The sequence below is a fragment of the Lithobates pipiens genome, unplaced genomic scaffold (assembly GCF_037356315.1).
Source record: "Lithobates pipiens isolate NorthernLeopardFrog02 unplaced genomic scaffold, aLitPip1_a1.2 Scaffold_16, whole genome shotgun sequence".
NCBI lineage: Eukaryota > Metazoa > Chordata > Amphibia > Anura > Ranidae > Lithobates > Lithobates pipiens.
In genome coordinates, this window is record NW_027507748.1 from 575,220,017 (window position 1) to 575,240,613 (window position 20,597).

At 43.7% G+C, this 20,597-nt stretch overlaps 1 protein-coding gene across 1 annotated transcript in view; it reads left to right on the forward strand.

Annotated features, from left to right (window-relative positions):
- The first annotated feature begins 6,163 nt into the window (after positions 1 to 6,163).
- The window catches only part of SLC48A1 (solute carrier family 48 member 1), a 40,973-nt gene continuing 26,539 nt past the window's right edge, over positions 6,164 to 20,597 (forward strand). The window contains exon 1 of the mRNA XM_077483766.1: positions 6,164 to 6,421. Within this exon, the coding sequence (XP_077339892.1) occupies positions 6,289 to 6,421 (133 nt within the window). The 5' untranslated portion in view covers positions 6,164 to 6,288. The remainder of the gene's footprint in view (positions 6,422 to 20,597) is intronic.

Genomic DNA, 20,597 nt, shown 5'->3' on the forward strand with positions numbered 1-20,597 from the left:
TTGGTGAAGTTCTACTTTAACCACTTGCCTACAGGGCACATTCACCCGCTTCCTGCCCAAGCCACTTTTCAGCTTTGTCACACTTTGAATGAAAATTGTGCGGTCATGCTACAACTTTTTATCATTTTCTTCACACAAATAGAGCTTTCTTTTTTTGGTATTTAATCACTGCTGGGGTTTTTTTATTTCTTTACAAAAAAGAGAGAAAAAATTTTGAAAAAATATAGGTTTTTTACTTTTTTCTGTCAGTGAATTTTGTAACCAAGTAATTTTTAGCCTTCACTGATGTGCGCTGATGAGGTGGCACTGAGGCTGAACTGGTGGGCATTGATGAGGTGGCACTTAAGGGCACTGATATGCCGCACTTATGAGCACTGACTTGTGGCACCGATATGTGTCACTGATGAGCACTTATCAGCACTGGTAGGCAGCACTGGTGGGAACTAATAGGTGGCATTAGTGGGCTCTGATAGGCAGCAGGGATAGGCAGTACTGATGGACACTGATGGGCATTGATTGACTGCAGTAATGGGCATTGATGGGCAGCACTGATTGGCAACGCTAATGGGCACTGATTGGTGGCACTTGTGGGCACTGTTTTTTTTTACACTTTTTACACTCTGTCAGTGTGAGGCGAGGAGAGGCAATTACCGGCACTTCCTTGTTTACATGTGACCGGCTGTGATTGGACACAGCCGATCACATGTTTAAAAGAGCCGAGGACTCTGCTCTTTCCACAGAACAGGTCGCAACGTGTCCTAGCAAAACGCCGCGGCCGTCGCGCTGCGTACCCCCGTGTGCGCGGCCGTTCTGTCCCGCCATCATATGAAGGAGGCCTAGGACAAGAGCTCCACCGTCATATGATGGTGGGCGGGCGGCAAGCAGTTAAAGACATCAGAACCACATGCAACTTATTTGTTACATTGTTATATTATTATAGCAATAAGCTGCATGTGGTTCAGGATGTCCTTAAATTGATTTAAATGAACCAGATTGTTGAAGATTTGTAGTATACATTTGTCCAAGCCTGAGCAAGGATGTTGTCTGAAAGCTTGCATTGGAGGAAAACCATTTTGGCATGGTATACAATGGATGTGCATCTATTGTGGAGAAATGAAAAGCTATATCAAACAGTATGGGAGTGCAGCAGTCTTTGGATGTTTACCATATATACACACACACACAGTATCACACAAAAGTGAGTACACCCCTCACATTTTTGTAAATATTTTATTATTATATCTTTTCATGTGACAACACTGAAGACATGACACTTTTCTGCAATGTAAAGCAGTGAGTAGGGATCAACAGATTTTTGGTGAGGCCGAGTTTCACTTTTTTTTTTGTATCGGGCACAAACGTACCCAATATTGCTTCAAGAGGTTTTACCGGGGTGATGCCTGCAGCTGCACACAATATCGGCTAACAGCCTGATAGGTGACCGAGACATCAGTATCGTATCGGCATATCAACTATATCGGTCGATCCCTAGTAGTGAGTGCAGTTTGTATATTGTGTATATTTGCTATCCCCTCAAAATAACTCAACACACAGCCATTAATGTCTAAACTGCTGGCAACAAAAGTGAGTACATCCCTAAGTGAAAATGTCCAAATTGGCCCCAAAGTGTCAATATTACGTGTGGCCACCATTATTTTCCAGCACTGTCTTAACCCTCTTGAGCATGGAGTTCTCTTCCATTCCTCCATGATGACATCACAGAGCTGGTAGATGTTAGAGACCTTGCGCTCCTCCACCTTCCGTTTGAGGATGCCCCACAGCTGTTCAATAGGGTTTAGGTCTGGAGACATGCTTGGCCAGTCCATCTCCTTTACCCTCAGCTTCTTTAGCAAAGCAGTGGTCGTTATTGTGTTGGAATACTGGCCTGTGGCCCAGTCCCTGAAGGGAAGGGATCATGGTCTGCTTCAGTATGTCACAGTATATGTTGGCATTCATGTTTCCCTCAATGAACTGTAGCTCTCCAGTGCTGGCAGCACTCATGGAGCCCCAGACCATGACAGTCTCATCACCATGCTTGGCTGCAGGCAAGACACAGTTGTCTTTGTACTCCTCACCTGGTTACCGCCACACACGCTTGACACCATTTGAATCAAATACGTTTATCTTGGTCTCATCAGACCAGAGGACATGGTTCCAGTAATCCATTTCCTTATTCTGATTATCTTCCGCAAACTATTTGCGTGCTTTCTTGTGCATCATCTTTAGAAGAGGCTGCCTTCGGGGACGGCAGCCATGCAGACGAATTTGATGCAGCGTGTGGCGTATGGTCTGAGCACTGACAGGCTGAGCCCCCATCTCTTCAACCTCTGTAGCAATACTGGCAACACTCATATATCTATTTCTCAGAGACAACCTCTGGATAGGACGCTGAGCACAGACACTCAACTTCTTTGGTCAACCATGGTGAGGCCTGTCCTGAGTGGAACCTGTCCTGTTAAACTGCTGTATGGTCTTGGCCACCGTGCTGCAGCTCAGTTTAAGGGTCTTGGAAATCTTCTTATAGCCTAGGCAATCTTTATCTAGAGCAATAATTCTTTATATTTCATGTCCTCAGAGAGTTCTTTGCCGTGAGATGCTATGTTGAACTTCCAGTGACCAGTATGAGAGAGTGAGAGCGATAACAACAAATTTAACACACCTGCGACCTTGCAACACTAACGAGTCACATGACACCGGGGGGAGAGAGAGAGTCTAATTGGGTCCAATTGGACATTTTCCCTTAGGGGTGTACTCACTTTTGTTGCCAACGGTTTATACATTAATGGCTGTTTGATGCGATCTGTTGAGGGGACAGCAAATTTACACTGTTATACAAGCTGTACACTCACTACTTTACATTGTAGCAAAGTGTCATTTCTTTGGTGTGGTCACATGAAAAGATATAATAAAATAATTACAGAAATGTGAGGGGTGTGTATGTGTGTGTATATATATACACATACACACACACACACACACACACACACACACACACACACACACACAATATATTGTCAAAAAAGTATTGGGATGTCTGCCTTTACATGCACAAGGTCCCTACGCCGTATGGACCTAACGGTGGGGTGCATCTCACACACACACACACACACACACACACACAAAATCTGGTAGCTGCAGCCACTGAGATTGCATGAAATTGACAGACAGACTCCTGTCTGTTAGGTGAGAGTATTTGGGTGGCTCCGCTGCTGCCCGATCGCTCTCACACACCCCTGGTACTGATGCTCCTCCATGCTTACCGGGCTCTGCTTGCCCATTGGCAGACCCGTGATCTCCATGGCGGGTGCTGACGGGTAGAGGGGAAGAAGACGTCTGCTCTCCTCCCCTTCTTGTGACTCGCAATGCGATGTCTCTGTTGTCACTTCCAGGTCAAGCTGTGTACCCGGCTCGTTTTGCCGAGAAAGGATATTTTGCAATGCAGAACGAGTCATATCTCAATAAAGAGAACCTGTCACCTAAAAATCATTACATACATGCCTCCCCCCAAAGAAAATTGAGGCCCCCCCACCCCACATATACACACGTATGAACGATAAAGCATTCGTCGGGGCGCGTACGCATGAAAAGGTTGATTGCGATACACATCGCTGCACATTCCGGAGTGAGAGCACTAATTCTAACATAAGACCTCCTCCGTACCACTAAACTGATACTGATAGAAGGGCTTTTGAAGCTTCGCCTTCGCAGATATAGGGTACTTAGCCAATAGCTTTGATGTAGGAATTTGATCTGAGCATGCGTGGCACTTGGTCCGATCAAAATTCGCTACACATGATCGGAGTATGTCCGATCGAACCAGTTGGTCGGGAAAGATTTCCAACATGTTGGAAAATTGGGTCGGACGGAGATTCGGACGGAATCAGTCCGATGCATACCACACACAGTCGGATTATCTGACGACACGGTCCGATAAGACGCATTCCGACGGATTCTCCGACCGTGTGTACAAGGCTTTAGGGCAGTCTCTGCTCCAATTCATCCCAAAGGTGTTCTATCAGGTTGAGGTCAAGACTCTGTGCAGGTCAGTCAAGTTCCTCAACCCCAAACTCACTAATCCATGTCTGTATAGACCTTGCTTTGTGCAATGGTGCGCAGTTATGTTGGGACAGGAAAGGGCCATCCTCAAACTCTTCCCACAAAGTTGGGACCATGAAATTGTCCAACATGTCTTTGTATGTTGATGCCTTAAGGAGTTCCCTTCACTGGAACTAAGGGGCCAAGCCCAACCCCTGAAAGACAACCCAACACCATAAGTCCTGACCTCAACTCGATAGAACACCTTTGGGATGAATTAGAGTGGAGACTGTGAGCCAGGCCTTCTCGCCCAACATCAGTGCCTGACCTCACAAATATGCTTCTGGAAGAATGGTCAAACATTCCCACAGACACACTCCTAAACCTTGTGGACAGCCTTCCCAGAAGAGTTGAAGTTGTTATAACTGCAAAAGGTTGGACCAACCCAATATTAAACCCTATGGACTAAGACTGGGAAGTCATTAAAGTTCATGTGCGTGTAAAGGAAGGTGTCCCAATACTTCTGGTGTGTGTGTGTGTGTGTGTGTGTGTGTGTGTGTGTGTGTGTGTGTGTGTGTAGACACACACACACACACACACACACACACACACACACACACACACTAGGGTTGCCACCTTTTCTTCAAGTCAAACCTGAACACTTTAATGGCGCACAGCATTTCTTTTGTATTATAAACTATACATATATTTTACTATTAAAGGACATTTCCAATCATATGACATTAATGACAAGCGTCCCCCTTTTATATCTGAGTCCAGAGTTCCTCTTTTACATCTGAACTCACATAGTTCCCTTTCACTGTAAGGAGGGACTCTGCAGACTCTGATGTAAGGGAGACCTCTGGGGACTGACATAAGGGATGCTCTGGGAACCCTGACTGAAGGGGGAACAGTGTGGAATCTGATCTAAGGGGATAAACTGTGGCCTCTGGAGTAAAGGGAAACTCTGAGAACCCTGATTTACCTTAGTGTACTCACTCAGAGGCATGAGAGAGAAGGGGAGAGACTTCAGTCACAGACAGGGATGGATGGTGAGCTCACTCACCCCTTGGCAGTCAGCATTTCTCACCCAGATGTATCTGTGGCTGCTACACTTGCCATTTTCTTTTCTAAGGCACAGTGCCGGGGATTGGGGGGTGGGTGCAGATTGAACCCTCTCTACTCAGTGTGTTTTGGGGGGATTATTAGTGTTGGATTTAGCAGTGTGAAAGAGAGTGTAACAGACACTCTCAGCTTAGACAGCTGGAGGAAGCAACCCAGCTTGGAAGCCATAGTCCAGTCTGAATAATGTGTCCGGGTTTCAGGCAATCTTAAACCCGGATGCATGATTCCAAACCTGAGCTGTCCGGGTGAATCCCGGACATATACCCGCTCATGTTTTAGTAATATTTCCCATGACACTGGTGTATTCCCATACCGGAGTGTGACCAGGAGATGCTGTTCCGGGGACACGCTCATCCTCAGCTGGGTGTCCATACAGGAGAATCGGGGGCGCAGACGTTCAAGAAGGTCATCAAAAGTGCCGATGGACATCCGGGTCATGCCGAAGAACTTGTCGGGATATTTGCGCAGCTCTCCATACATGGTTGTGAAGTACTGTGCAGAGGAATGCTGGGACAGCAAACGTTGTACCCGGTACTGATGATTGGCTCGCTTCTCCTCCAATTGTCTCCGTCTTCTGATCCTCCTCAACAAAAGCAGCAGCAGTGCTTCTTCAATCATACTATTAATGGGATCCATGCTGAAGAAAGCCAGCTAGCACGGCTCTCAGTGGGGAAAGGGGACTTTTACCGCCAGCAGGTCCTTCAATCAGTGAGGATTATTCACCCGTGTCCATGAGGCCTAAAAGACGAGTAATAAATCCCGCACCCTCCACTCTGATCCTGGTAACTACAATACCAGCAGCTGCAGCTCCCCACCCCCCTTCCTCTCAATCTGCGTCCCACGCCTCGTTCTGGGTTCTCACACAGGAAGTGTACACCTCCCGCTCTACACAATCATCTTCGTCTCTGCTTGGTAACCGGAGCCACAGGCCTCCTCCTATTGGTAAACATATTTTTGTTTTCCTATTGGAAGAGGCTTTCTAGTCCCTCCTGTCGTGGAGCGTGCTATAAGCTCCGCCCCTTGTAGTTGGCAGCTCTCTCCTCCAATCCGCTGTGAGCCCCGGGCGAGTAGTGTTTGCGCACTGTGGTGAGGAGGGAGCTTGGTGAGGTTGTATCTCTCGGGGGCTCCATGGCGGTCACCAGGCAGCTCTGGATCCGGATCGTTTACGCCTCGGTGGGCGCTGTGGTTGGTCTGTCGGCGTTTCTGGCGTGGAATGTTGGATTCGGGCAGCCGTGGACTGCGGCTATGGGAGGCCTGTCAGGTACTGTCACTGTTACTATGCAGGTGTAGTGGGGATGATGTCATAACCATCCATTCTACTGGGAGCACAGGGGGTGTGGATGGAGGGGAGCAGCTCAGGGGTCTCTGAGAGAAGCACACAGGGTCTCCTTAGGTTACAAGGGCTGGGGTTGCAGGTTAGCAAACTTGGACACTTGTGGGTGCCACGGGCATCTGCGGCTGCGCCCCCTTGCAGTTGGCTAGTGCCGCGGGTGTCTGCGGGTGCCCCCCCCCCTGCAGTAGGTGTTGGCTGCGGCTGCCCCCCTGCAGTTGGTGGGTGCCGAGGTCATCTGCAGGTGCCCCCGTGCAGTAGGTGGGTGCCACAGGTGCCCCCCGTGCAGTAGGTGGGTGCCACAGGTGCCCCCCGTGCAGCAGGCGGGCGTCTGCGGGTCCCCCCCCCCCCTGTAGTAGGCAGGTGCCCCCCTGCTTAGCTTTGTCTGTGGATATTAATGATATGTTTCAAGTCAAGGAAACTCCATATTTTCAAAAGATGATGCCTCCGACAGAAGAGCGCGCTTGTAAAATTTTTGCACCTGATGTAGGAGGTATTACCAGGTTCGGGGTTAGGAGCCCTTACCAGGCGCTCCAGCAGCAGTTCAGCATTACGTAAATGTATTAACTCGAGCTGGTTGGACGCTTCCCAGTTCCTGGAGAACACAGAGGACACTGGGCTGCAGGAACACGCAGAGGACAACTGTCTATACTGTGTGGGGTTCCAGATAATGGGTTAAAACCATGGTAATCAGCTGAATGAATTGAGTCACTTAGAGTTTCCATTCCATTTTCTGACTGGTGTGCCCACACCATACCCAATCATTTAGAGGTGGTGTCCCATTCTTCCAAGTTTTCTGGGATTCAGGGTGTAGTGATGGTGTATCCCAGGGCTCTGTGAGCAGTACCAAAAGTACAGTTAGTTCTAGGAGGAAAAACAGCTCCTGAAGATACACTTGTGTGCCGACTGTTGCTCCGGAAAGAAGTCTGAAGTCTTGTCATTAATCTAAGGCCCCATACACACTATCGGATTTTCTGCTGACTTATTCCATCAGATTTGCCAAAACCATATAATATGAGGTCAAACCTTAGGAGTTTCAATGTGTATGCAATCAGGCTGGCCCTTGCACTACATGGCTGAAGGAAAAAATCAGCAGAAAATCTGATAGTGTGTATGGGGCTTAAGTAATTCTTTAGGAACAAAGGGTCATGAAACAGGACTTTTAACAAGTAAAGAGAAGTTTCCCCCAAGTGTGTACATTTGCCTCTACTTTGAAGTTTCCTACTTATTAGCTCATTGCACGTTTCGACTCCCGTCTCAGAGGTTCATCCAGGAGCTTTTTCAAGATGTGCAGTTTCCAATTATGCATGAAGAAGCAGAGGTTCTCCTAGCGGTTCCACCAAAATAACCTATAATTGCTGCTGATGGTGACTTGTGACCCTTGATTTCTATGATCAGCAGGAAGTAATGGACATTTGCCTGGTTGACTGGCCTCACAGACACAGGAGCACCTTCTCTCATTCAGAATGCTATGTGTATTCATGATAATATCTCTCCTCCCCCTCCCTACAGTTAGAATACATCTAGGGAACACAGTTAACCCCTTCCCACCAGTGACATTTCTACAGTAATCAGTGAATTTTTATTGTACTGATCGCTGTATAATTGTCAATGGTCTCAAAAGTGTCCAATTTGTCCGCTGCAATAGCGCAGTCCTGATTAAAAATTGCAGATCGCCATTACTAGTAAAAATAAATAAATAAAAAACGCCATAAATGTATCCCTTATTTTGTAGACGCTATAACTCTTGTGCAAGTGACTCAATATGCGCTTATTGCGATATTAAAAAAAAAAAAAAAGTAGACTATTACACATCGGCCTTAACTGAGGAATTTTTTTTAAAATTTGGGGTGTTTATTATAGCAAAAAGTTAAATTTTGTTTATAGCGCAAAAAAATAAAAACTGCAGCGGTGATCAAATACCACCAAAAGAAAGCTCTATTTGTGGGGGGGGGGAAAGGACGTCAATTTTTTTTTTTTTTTTTTTTTTTTTTTATCTAATCTAGTTTAATTTTACTTTTGGAGCAAAAATCTACCTAAAGATAGTTTTCCATTTAAGATACATGAATAATTTGGTTTATTCAGCATGAAATGGAGCTTAATTATGTAGCATGAGGCTGTATATTCTACAATATTTACATTTGTGGTAAACTCATTCAATGAATCCAAGCTCTGATAACATGCACTGCATTGATGCATTCACACAATTTCACAGTAACTATAAAACAAAGTTCAAGAGTATTCCTTTTATCCCATTGTTTTACAAATCTATGTACATTACAAACTGTGTTAACCGGTTCTGATATCGCTGTTTTACTAACCTGACAGCTTATTATTCTAAATAGGAAACCTTCATTTTGTTTGCAAGATTCTAACTACCAGCAAGAATAAGTCCTTCCATTTTAAAGAGCTCCTGTATTTTCAGATCCATCGTGACAGCACCTGTTGGCAGCAAGCCACTCCCCTGCTGCTGCCACGTCCCTCACCTTGTTGTGTCCCTGCCTCATCACCAGCCGTCCCAATAAAGTGAATGAGACTGTCGGTGAGTCAACGGCGGGTCAGAGGAGGAGCCGCTGTGGCACAGAGATGACAGTTGCTCTTTAAAAATTATGACTTAAATCAAGTTGATTTTAATCAAGCCTTTTTACTAGTGTTTTAAATCCACTTGCTTTTAATCAAATCCACCCCGGATTACACACATTAGTATCTCGTTTTACAATCGCTGCTTTACCAACAGCTGGTGCAAAGGCATGATTGATTTTTCTATAAATGATATGGATATACATGGCATAGTTGTTGGACTTTGTACATATATTGTATAAATCGTGGCTACTGACCTTTCCCCCTCGGGCCCTTGTGTTGAACCTGTTTCTGCAAGTTGCTGCACCTGATGTGACCCAGCCACAAGGTGGTATTTGGCTTTATGTCCCCTTGGTGTTGTGTGACATATTCACAAGACATGGTGGATAGATGGCTGGGTCTTCTACCACTGGCATCCAGCCGATAAGGTCATAATTGGTGGAGTTTCTGGGCAGAACATGCTGATCATCGGAGAATCTTTTCCTACAATATGCACTGCATATAATCTTATTCAGGTAATGTCCTAACAAAATGAATAAACTAAAGAAAATGCACATTTCTAAAATTCCTTCTTTCACTGTCACATGTTTGCAGTATTTGTAATCAGAAATGTATAGAAAGTGCTGCTTTAGAGTATTCGAAAGGAGCAGCACAAAAAAAGCGTCTCTCAGCACGATTCGGGAAAGGCGCATTTCGCTCTGGTGTGAACCGGCCCTTTACTGAACCGGGACCAGTTCGTCTCCGGCCTTAAAAATGACAGGAGCTGCAGCCATGAACTTGTTCTAGCCACTCGATGTTTTTGTACATTCGGGGATCAGCAAGTGGTAACATTGAAAACTAAAAAGAAGAATTTGGCTGGCTTTGTGTACCTTTTTTTTTATTTTTTTTTTTTTTTTTTTTTTTTTTTTTTTTTTTTTTTTTTTTTTTTTTTTTTAATACTTTACATTCAAATAGTTGTTGCTAAGCTCTGGGCTCCAATAAAATAACTTCTCATAAGTACCTGGGGGACTGCATGGAACTGAGAATTTTCGCCACTTTCAATACATTTCATTGTGTTATGTGTAAAGCTTGTCTTGAATATGCATCAGTAGATTACTACTACGTAGTTTTCATAATGCCTGGGTTTTATCTTTCCTTATGAATTAAAGCTTCAAGTTAATATTTTGTGTTATTTCTTTTCCTTTTTTTTTTTTTTTTTTTTTTTTTTTTTTTTTTTCCCCCTTTTCAGTATGAAATTCCTCCCAGTGTTGTTGGAAATCTTTGCACTTTGGAATGAATGTTTTTCTGCTTGGCTGCACTAAAAACAGCTGCATTTTGCGAGATAAGACAAAACCATTGCCAGCATGCCTGCTATGCACTTAAGGCCAAAATGAATTCATAACCTTATTAAACTCATATGCACAATACCTATAGAGATATAAATCCCACTGTACTTGTTGCCAATAGTTAATATTTTCAATTAGCTTTGTGTTTTGGTGGTCCTAAAATATGCAAACAATGTTCTAGTAGCAAAACAAAATCATTGCAAACATCTGTTTTCACTGAACAACTAAGCAAAGGAGATGTTGTGAGTAAACTGAAATAACCCATACACATGTAGATTTTTATGGCAGATTTTAATTGTCTTGGAACAGATGGCACATATATTTATTCCATAAAGGGATAATAGTGCTTTCTCTGGCGATGATCAAACAAGAGTAAACCTTAGGCTGGGTTCACACTTATGCGAATTGGATGTGGGGCGTACCAGGAGAATGTGACTGGCTCTCTATGGAGCCAGTTCACACATCTCCGCAGCAGGTCCGGTGCGTTTTGCAGGAAAAAACGTGTGCCCTTTTGGTCTGTTTCAGGTCCAAATTCAGACCAAAATACGGCTGAAATCGGACCAGAAACAGTGAACCAGCATGCACCTGCTGTGCGATGGATGCGGCTCATGTGAACCAAGCCTAAAGTATACATTTAGGTAAAGTGTTTTTTTTTTTTCCCCCATTTTGGATAGAATAGGTAAGGGTTAAAGTATTATTAAACCCAGAAGCAAATGTTTTGTTGCAGCCATCACATCGAAGTATTAAAAGGGTAGTAAAGGTTCCTGTTTTTTGCATAAAAATAATAAATGTGTTATACTTACCTTCTCTGTGCAAGGGTTTTGCACAGAGCAGCCATGATCCTCCTCTTCTGGGGTGCCCCACCGGCATCCCAGGCTCCTCTATCTGGTGCCACCAAAGAAATCTGTTCTCCCTGGGGGCACACATGTGGGTGCGCTCCCGAGTCCCACTGCTGCGTCCATTAACACAGACAGTGGGACTCTGCCCCCCCCCCCCCCCCATTTCCGCGTCACTGGATTTGATTGACGGCAGAGCAGGAGCCAATGGTTCCTGCTTTTATCAATCTGTCCAATGATTAGAGAGATGGTGGCTGAAACTGCTGTGCCCGTCACTGGAACAGGTCAGGTTCAGGTAAGTAAAAGGGAGGGGGCAGCTGCAGGAAAAAAAGTTTTCACCTTTAGTATAATAAGGTGAAAACCTTTAGACTTTACAACCCCTTTTAAGCTGCATTTTGTGTGTGTGTGTGTGTGTGTGTGTGTGTGTGTGTGTGTGTGTGTGTGTGTGTGTGTGTGTGTGTGTGGTGTTTATTTATTTTTATTAATGGCTTTCTTTCCTTTTTCATGTTTACCTGTGAAAGGGGCCATACTGGCCAGATTACCATGAGCGTACCAATTGCATCTGCCTCTGTTTTTCAGGTGGACCTGATCGGACCCGCCATTCCCCTCCTATGGAGTGCCAGATGTCAGCAGACATGTGACACCCGCCGACTTCCGAGCCCATCGGCTGAAAACAGAAGTATGGTTATTGGATTGGAAGACAGTCGGATGGAAATGGCCAGGTGGTCCGTTTCTATCCCACCGCCTATAGAGGAGTATGGGCTGTGTTCGTGTCCGCTCTGCATGAGCGGCGCGGACATGGACCTGTTACACGCCTGCTCAGTGGGGATCAGCGGACAGATTTCCCATTGAGCTGGTGGGATTGCACATCTGAACAAGGCCTAAATCTTTTTTTGTATTCCAACAGAACAGGCTCTCCTGCAAATTTAGCAGTTAGTGTTGGGATTTACCACTGGCAGGAGTGCTTACAGCAGTTGCCTTTTTTGTTCAGGTAAAACCTTCAACCCAAAAAGGAAAAATAAACATGTTGCTGTAACTGCTTGTATAAGCTTAAGTTTGGCTTCATGTTGTTAGTGTATCTAAATCTGGTAGTACATCTAACACTCCCCTTCCCCAGACTGAAAATGGTGTCCAAATGTGCCCGCTGTGCTCCTTGATTCAGTGTGTGGGCACTCTAACACAGGAGCTATGCTACTGGCCAGATCACAAGGTGAAAGCAAAGGGAAAAGCCTTAAAGAAAACAAATGCAGCCACCACATCCAATGATTGGTAAGCTGCAATTTATTACATGTTTGGTTTTGGGTTTAGTACTACTATCAGTTTTGTGTTTGTTTTATTTTTATTTATTTTTTTGTCGCAAATAATTTTGCTTGTCTAGTAAAACCTTGGTTTGAGAGTGTTTTGCAATAGTAAAAAAAAATTCACAAGCTTTTGTGCATAGTCAAGCATTGAAGTCCAGAATTTATCATTTTATTTCTACAAGTCAGATATTGCTAAAGAAGCTGCATGAGAATTGTCATATAACCTGATATTTCTTGCCTCCCACATGTAATGTTTTCCAAATGACTGCATTCCTGAGGTTGGGTGGATGAGGACATTCCTATAAAAGAAACTTTGGGAATTCCAAGCTCTTCCAGAAACTCTTGGGAAATGATAAATTCATAATTTTCAACACAAACACTTCAAAAAGTCATAGTGAATCATGTATTCACATTGAGCTGGTGTAGATGTTGGTAGAAAAGAAGACCTAAGATGTTAAATTGAAAATTGACCTTGAAAGCCTCATGACAAGAAGATGTTCAAATCTGTCCACAAAGGTCTGTGGTTCTAGGTGTACAGGCCAGTCACATGTGGGGATTGTCCGGGCATTTTAGGATTTCAGTATTTTGTGCTTGGCTAGGGCATGTTGGCTCATAGATTGGACAGACTGGCTCCTGAGGTTTACATGAATATGGCATCCCTGTATTTGGAAATGTCTTTGAATAACGGCCAACCTCTTTTAAAGGAATTGTAAAGGCAGAAGGTGTCCTGTGTGTGTGTGTGTGTGGGTTTTTTTTTTTTTTTTTTTTTAATCTTAATGCATTAAAATAAAAGGCCTTCTGTGTGTAGCAGCACCCCCCCCCCCCTAATAAACTGAGCCCCATCTCTGTCCAGCGATGTCCATGAGTCCCTTGGCTGTCCGGGACTCTCCCCCCCCCGATTGGCTGAGACACAGCAGCAACTTCATTGGCTCCCGCAGCTGTCAGCTAACCAATCAGGGGAGAGGGGAGGGGCTGAACAGCATCTCCATGTTAGAATGGACACAGGGAGCTGTGACTCTGCTCGGGGGGGCCCCCATAGCAAGCTACTTACTGTGGGGGCACTTGACAGGAGGGAGGGGCCAGGAGCACTGAAGAGGGTCCCAAGAGGAGGATCCAAGCTGCTCTGTGCAAAACCACTGCACAGATCAGGTAAGTATAACATGTTTAAGTGTGGGGTTTTTTTTTTCTTTTTTTTTTCTTTCTGTCAAATCTGTTTATTGATTTTATAACAAAGAATAAAACCAAAATTTTGTTGTGAAGTACAATAAGGGTAACCCTTTTCAAAAGCTTTTGGAAACCTTGTCATGCAAGTTTTGTGATCTGTGTTCCTCCAAAGTAGATTCTCCCTCTCCTTGTCCTGATGTCCATTGTCACTGGAACATAAAGTGATGGAAAATACATTTTTAGTTGCCATTAGAACAGGAGGTGAGGGTGAGGCTGGGTTCATACTATTGCGAATTGTATGCGGAATCCCCACATCCAATTCGCAATAGCAGGAGATTTTGACAGGCTCTCTATGGAGCTGGTTCACATATCTCTGATGCAGCTCCAGTGTGAATTTGATCAGGAGCCCTGTGTCTCTCTTGGTCCATTTCAGCCCAAAATTCGGGCTGAAATTCGACTTGCAATGGTGAACCAGGATGCACGAGACCCCCCCCTACTGGGAGCCACATTGGCATTGGGTGTGAACCCAGACTAAACCATCCACTGGAGACAAATGTTCTGCTGACAGCTATATATTGGGGGGTACAAAGGAGAAGTTTTTTTTTTTTTTGTTCAACCCAGCGGACTAACGCTAGTGGTGTTGGTGCTGCAATCTCCCTCTGTGTCCAGCTAATCGGCTTCTGGTCAGATGCTGGTTTTCCAGCAGGACCAATTTCTGGTAGACGGGCAGCTGTACACACTGTGAATGTCAGCTGGTTCCTGCTGAACTGGCAGATATTGTGACCATGTGTACCCAGCTTAAGAGGTGGAATTCCCCCTCACTTTATAGATTAACAATCACTTCCTCTTGCGTTTTTCCAGGCCTGAAAGTGAAGTGAAATCCCTTCAGCAGGACACAGACATAAAAAATAAAAAAAACATTTTGAGACAGTTGACAATAGCAGCTTCCATATGTATCCTGTGACAATTTTGCTTTAAAAACAATTTGCAGAAGTGGCTACAGTGATACTGCAGTAAACTATGCAGTGTGAAATTGTCAGCAATTTCAGATATGCTGTAAATGGCCGAGTCACACTATGAGGTTCCCTTTATGCCCATTACAGCAGAATCAAACTTTTCTAAACAGTATCCTAGTTCAGATGACTTGGCTCTTTTTAGCTAAAAGTGTTGCTACTATTTTCAGGAACCCCCAATGCTATGCCAAGTAAAAGCCTATGACAGGAATACACAACACAAACACCAAACACAAAAAGCCTCAGCTCCCACTCCATCTCACATCCAATGCTACGTTAGTGATGCTTAAAGTGATGCTGCTCTCCAAAATGCTGTACAGCAGTGGTCCCCAAGCTTTTTGGCACCGGGGACCGGCATTGTGGATGAAAATTGTAGCAAGTCCCAAAGGGGGGGGGGGGCCTGGGTGACAATGCAGCTTTTCGTGGCCAGTTTGTCAGGAAATGGCTGGTGTTAGCACTTCATCACAACACCATGGTTAATATGGTGTCAGGATGATTGAAGTGCATTATTTTTATTATTATATTGTAATATAAAATGAAATAGTTCAACTCACCATAATGCCGAATCTATCACCAGATAAAGCTTGTCATTTGCTACCAGATGCGCTTGCCACATTGCCTATCACCAGATTTCCACTTTCCACATTGCCTGCTACCAGATGCAGATTGACACATGCCATTGGATGCAGATTGACACATGCCCAGTCACATGCCACGAGATGCAGATTGCCACATGCCACCAGATGCAGATTGCCACAGACACATGCCACCAGATGCAGATTGCCACATGCCACTAGATGCAGCCTCTTAAATGCAAATTGTCACTAAGCACAGAGGCAGTGCAGTAGAGTGGTGGGTTCCACGTAAGAGAGAACAGCAGTGATGCGGGGCAGGCTGTGAGAGATGATGTAATCTCTCTGCTTCCCCGCTTCACCTCCAACAGTATACCGGCCGGGCTGTATGGGGGGGGGGGGGGGAAGACAGCGGTGATGCGGGCGGTGGGAGATGTCATCTCTCTGCTCGCCTGCTTCACCCCCAACAGTGTAGCGGCGTGGCTGTGTGGGTGGAAGTGCAGTGATCTCTCTGCTCACCTCAGTGCACACTTTATGGCCTGGCTGTAAACGGGCTACTGCCCGGTAGCGGGCCGCGGCCCGGGGGTAGGAGACCCCTGCTGTACAGCACAAGAAGGCGTAAATGCCTAGTGCATTGTATTTACATTTTCATATAAATGGTGGAACTGCATCAGGTTGGCCAAGTTCTCGAAGAAAGGAGGCTTGTCTCCCGAAAAGCATCAGCTTTCCCACTACAGCAATTCAGACTTCACCTATGCTGGAGTTGTGACTTTTATCTTCTCATGTTTGTGAGAGAAAAAAAAAAAAAAATGTCGTTGGTGGTGTTTGGGCCCTCCTGTGTTTCTTTTACAATACTATTAATATTTGTTAACCCTACTGGTAATAAAAGTTTACCTTTTTTTAAATATATACATTTTTGATCCTAATTGTCCTAAAGTAGCCTTTCTCAACATGGAGGAACCCTTGAAATAATTTTAATTTTTTTTCCTCCCCTCCCACAAATCGAGCTTCCTTTTAATCACCTCTGCAGTTTCTATTTTTTTGCTTTATAAACCAAAAACAGACAATTTTTTTTTTTGGCCACATCAGCGAATCCTCAAGGAGACTAGAATCAACTTTACGTTCATCGCTGTCTCTTATTTATTTTCACATCATTGTAGCAGGTTTCTTTACTCCCACTTTTTTTTTTTTTTTTTTTGTAAGTTGGGATAAATCTCTCTTATAACTTTATTTCTTTATCGTTTAAAATATAACACATATTACGTCACCCCTCCTATTTTCTAATAATCTACCCTCTACCCAATTCGCCCCTCCCACCCCGCGATGTCAGTAGTATTCCTCTTCTAAACATCCTCCTCTAAATCCTATCTTTTTGGTCTTGGCTGTACTGCGTAGCTCCAGTTCTGTTTAAACTTTTTCCATCCTTTCCATTTTTTTGCAAATGCTATTCTTTCATCTTCATCATTCATGCCTATACTTTCACAATTAAATATTCCCTCCACCGCGTCTACCCATTCCCATATCGTTGGGCATTCGACCTCATACCATTTCCTGGGAATCAGTTTTTTTGCGGCATTTAGAAGATGTGGAATAATTGTATCCTGATATTGTTTAACTCCCCCCCTCAGTCCCGTGAAAAATCACTATCCAGGGGTCCAGTTTTATAGTTGTTTGGGTTATTTCCTTTATCCTTTTGAAGGATCTCCTCCCAATATGTCTTAATTTTTGCGCAACCCCACCATATGTGTGTCATTGTTCCTATGGCTTTACACCCCCCGCCAGCACTCCGCCGTTCTTCCTTGTTGGTATTTCACCATTTTATCTGGTGTGTTGTACCACCGCGAGATGAGTTTGTAATTCATCTCGGCGGTCTTATTATCTATTGCCGAGCTATGTGTTATTTTCAGTATTTTATTTATCATCTCTTGATTTATTTGTGACCCTAGTTCGTGTTCACATTTTTTTATGTAAGGCGGTATCTCCCTCTGGCTGGCCGATATCAACAGTTTGTATAGCCTTGATATTATACCTTTACTCTGAACTGCCTTACAGAGTTTCTCTAACCCCGTAAATTCATTATCCACTCTAGGTGGCTGGGGCAGTCTTTGTATAAAGTGAGCCAGTTGGAGATATCGCCATCTATCATTCACCATAAATCCGGTGCCTACTAATTCTTCAAGTGAAATTAATTTCCTGTTTCTGATTATATCATTTAATAATGCCCCTTCTTTTTTTATCCAGTTCCCCGCTATCTCTCTTTTTTACCTGGGGGAAAATACTCATTCTCCCTTAAAACTATCATCGGTGAGTTATAGTGTCCATTTAATCTTTTATATGCCCCATCCCACGTCTTAAGTGCCATCCGTGTCAACTCATTTGTAGCTATATCCAGTGCCCTATATTTTGGGGGACTCCACACTATATCCCAGAGTCGTGCCTTGCTATATATACATTCAAGATTCACCCACCTTTTTTTCATACCTTTTTTCCCCTTACCCATTCGACTATTCTAGACAATAAGATTGCTTGGTAATAGTGGTACAAATCCGGAACTGCCAGCCCCCCTTTCCTTTTCTCCTGTTTTTTAATACCCTGTGGGAGATCCTAGGTTTTTTATTATTCCATATATATTTGCTCATTAGCGAGTTTAATCTTAAAAAATAACTGATTGGCAACATCTGAAATTTATATAATATTTTGGGGAGGATGAACATTTTAAATACATTTATTCGGCCAAGCCAGGAAATGGATCCATTAGCTACCTTCCTAAGTGCCGCTTTAATTTCATTTAATAATGGGATGTAATTCAAGTGGAACATCTTATCCAGCGTTCGTGCTAGTTTTATTCCTAAGTATTTCAGTTCTTTTGCCCACTTAAATCTACATTTTTCCCTGAATTATTTGTTCTTCCTGTTTGCTAACGTTTATATTAAGGATTTCCGATTTTGTTTGATTTATCTTAAAATTTGATATTTTACCATATTCGTCAAGGGCCTCTATAGCTTTTATTAATGAACTTTGGGGGTTGCTGATTTAAAATGGCACATCATCTGCATATGCAGCAAGTTTGTGCTCCTCCTGTCCCACCATAATTCCCGTTTATTTCTGATCGTCGAGTAGAGGTTCCAATGAGAGCACGAAAAGAAGGGTCGAGAGCGGACAGCCCTGTCTAGTTCCATTTTCCATCTCAAAGGGAGGGGAGGGCAACCCGTTGATGTTTACAGTCGCAGTGGGATGTTGATACAAGGTTTTAATCCACTTGACCATCCTTGGGCCAATACCCATTTTTCCTATTGTCTGAAACATAAATCCCCAGTCCACCCTATCGAAAGCTTTTTGGGCATCTGTTGACAATAGTAAAGCCGGGGGTTCCGTCTTCTCCCTTTAAGATAGCAATAATAAGGTTCTAACCCCATTATCTTTTCCCTCGCGGCCGGGCACAAACCCCACCTGGTCAGGGTGTACCAGGAAGTTCATTACTGTCTTCATTCTATTTGCTAGTACCTTTGCAAATAGTTTAGTATCTACATTTAAGAGTGAGATTGGTCTATAACTGGCACACTTGGTCTCGTCTTTCCCTTCCTTTAATATGACAGTAATAGAAGCAGACAATGCCTCTCTACTTATATCGTATTTTTCTCCAATTCCATTCATATACCGACAAAGTTCCGGTACCAGAATTTCCTTGAACCTTTTATAATAGTAGATTGTTAATCCGTCAGGTCCTGGGCTCTTCCCTAATGCTGACTCTGCCAGTGCGTTATTTATTTCAGCAACCGTTATGGGGCTTTCTAACTTCTCTTGATCTATTTCCCCTATCTGGGGGAGTCTCGCGTTATTAAGGTATCTGTCTATTTTGTTTATATCCCCCCCTTTTTCGGGCTTCTTGTTTTTTATAGCGTATAATCTCGCATAGTATTTTTTGAATGTTTCTCCGACCTCCTTTGACGTATGCACCAAGTCCCCATGTTCTGTTTGAATTTTCTCTATATAGTTAATAGCTTTTTTTCTTTTGGAGTCTATTAGCCAGATATTTTGTGGGTTTGTTCCCGTCTTGGTAACTTATTTTCCTTAGTTGATTAAAGTATTTTTTTGTTTCTTGTTCTCTTAGCCCATGTAGTTCTTCCCTTTTTAGTTAGTCATTTTTGGTATACCTTCTTATCCGCGATCCCGAGTTTGTGTTGTTCTATCTTACGGATTTCCTCATTTTAGTTTATTGGTTCTTTCAGCCCGTTCTTTTTTTTTTTTTCTGTGTGCCTCTAGCGATCAGGATCCCACGGATATAAGCCTTATGGGCGTCCCAGAGGGCTTGCCCCGAGATGCCCTCGGTATCGTTTATGGAAAAATACTTTACTAATTCTCTTCCTACTACTTCACCACCTTCTTTGTCTCGGATTAATTCGTCATTTAACCGCCACCTGGTGGCTGGTTTACTATACCCAGGGATCTGTATCTTCATTTTTATTGGAGCGTGGTCTGATTGTGTTTATTATTTCTATGCTTGTTTCCAAAACTGTTTCAAGGACTCGATGTTCCACCAGGATATAATCAATCCTGGAGTACGTCCCATGCACAGGAGAAAAGAACGTATAATCCAATTTTTTAGGATGTTGTGCTCTCCAAACATCAACTAGTTGATTCTTATTCAGATCTTGAATAATCTTTTTCAATTGGACCTTGCTCCCTCCCCGTGCATGGGACGTACTGTCCATTTCAGGGTTCAAACAGAAATTCAGGTCTCCCATCAACACCACATATCCACATTTGAATTCCTGTAATCTAGCTAAAGTTCTTCTCAAATATGTTATGGGGTTTTTATTTGGGGAGTAAATATTGGCCAATGTATAGGTTGTATTGCCCAGTTTTCCTTTCAAAAATAGATATCTTCCTTCTGGGTCTGTTTTCTCTTCCCTCAACTAAAAAACGGGTATTTTTCCCGAACCCTATTGCAACTCCCCTCGCTCTGTTAGTAATCGTTTCCCCATAATACCAGCTTGGATAGTCTTTAGAATGGAGCCTGATCTTAGACGTATGTGGAATGTGCGTCTCTTGCAAAAAGATCACATCCGCCTGATGGTGTGTCAGTTCCGCCAAAATTTTGTGCCTCTTTTTTGCAGTGTTGAGCCCCTTAACGTTGTAAGACATAAAATTTAAATCCTTTTTTTTGTTATCCATATCTTATCTTTTTGACTGGATTACTTTCTTTTTCCTGGAGGATTTTACTACTGACATGTCCCCTTACCCCCCCTCATCCCCCTTAATCTCGCCCCCCCCCCCCCCCCCCCAATTTTGAACAAAAACAATATCTTTTACTAT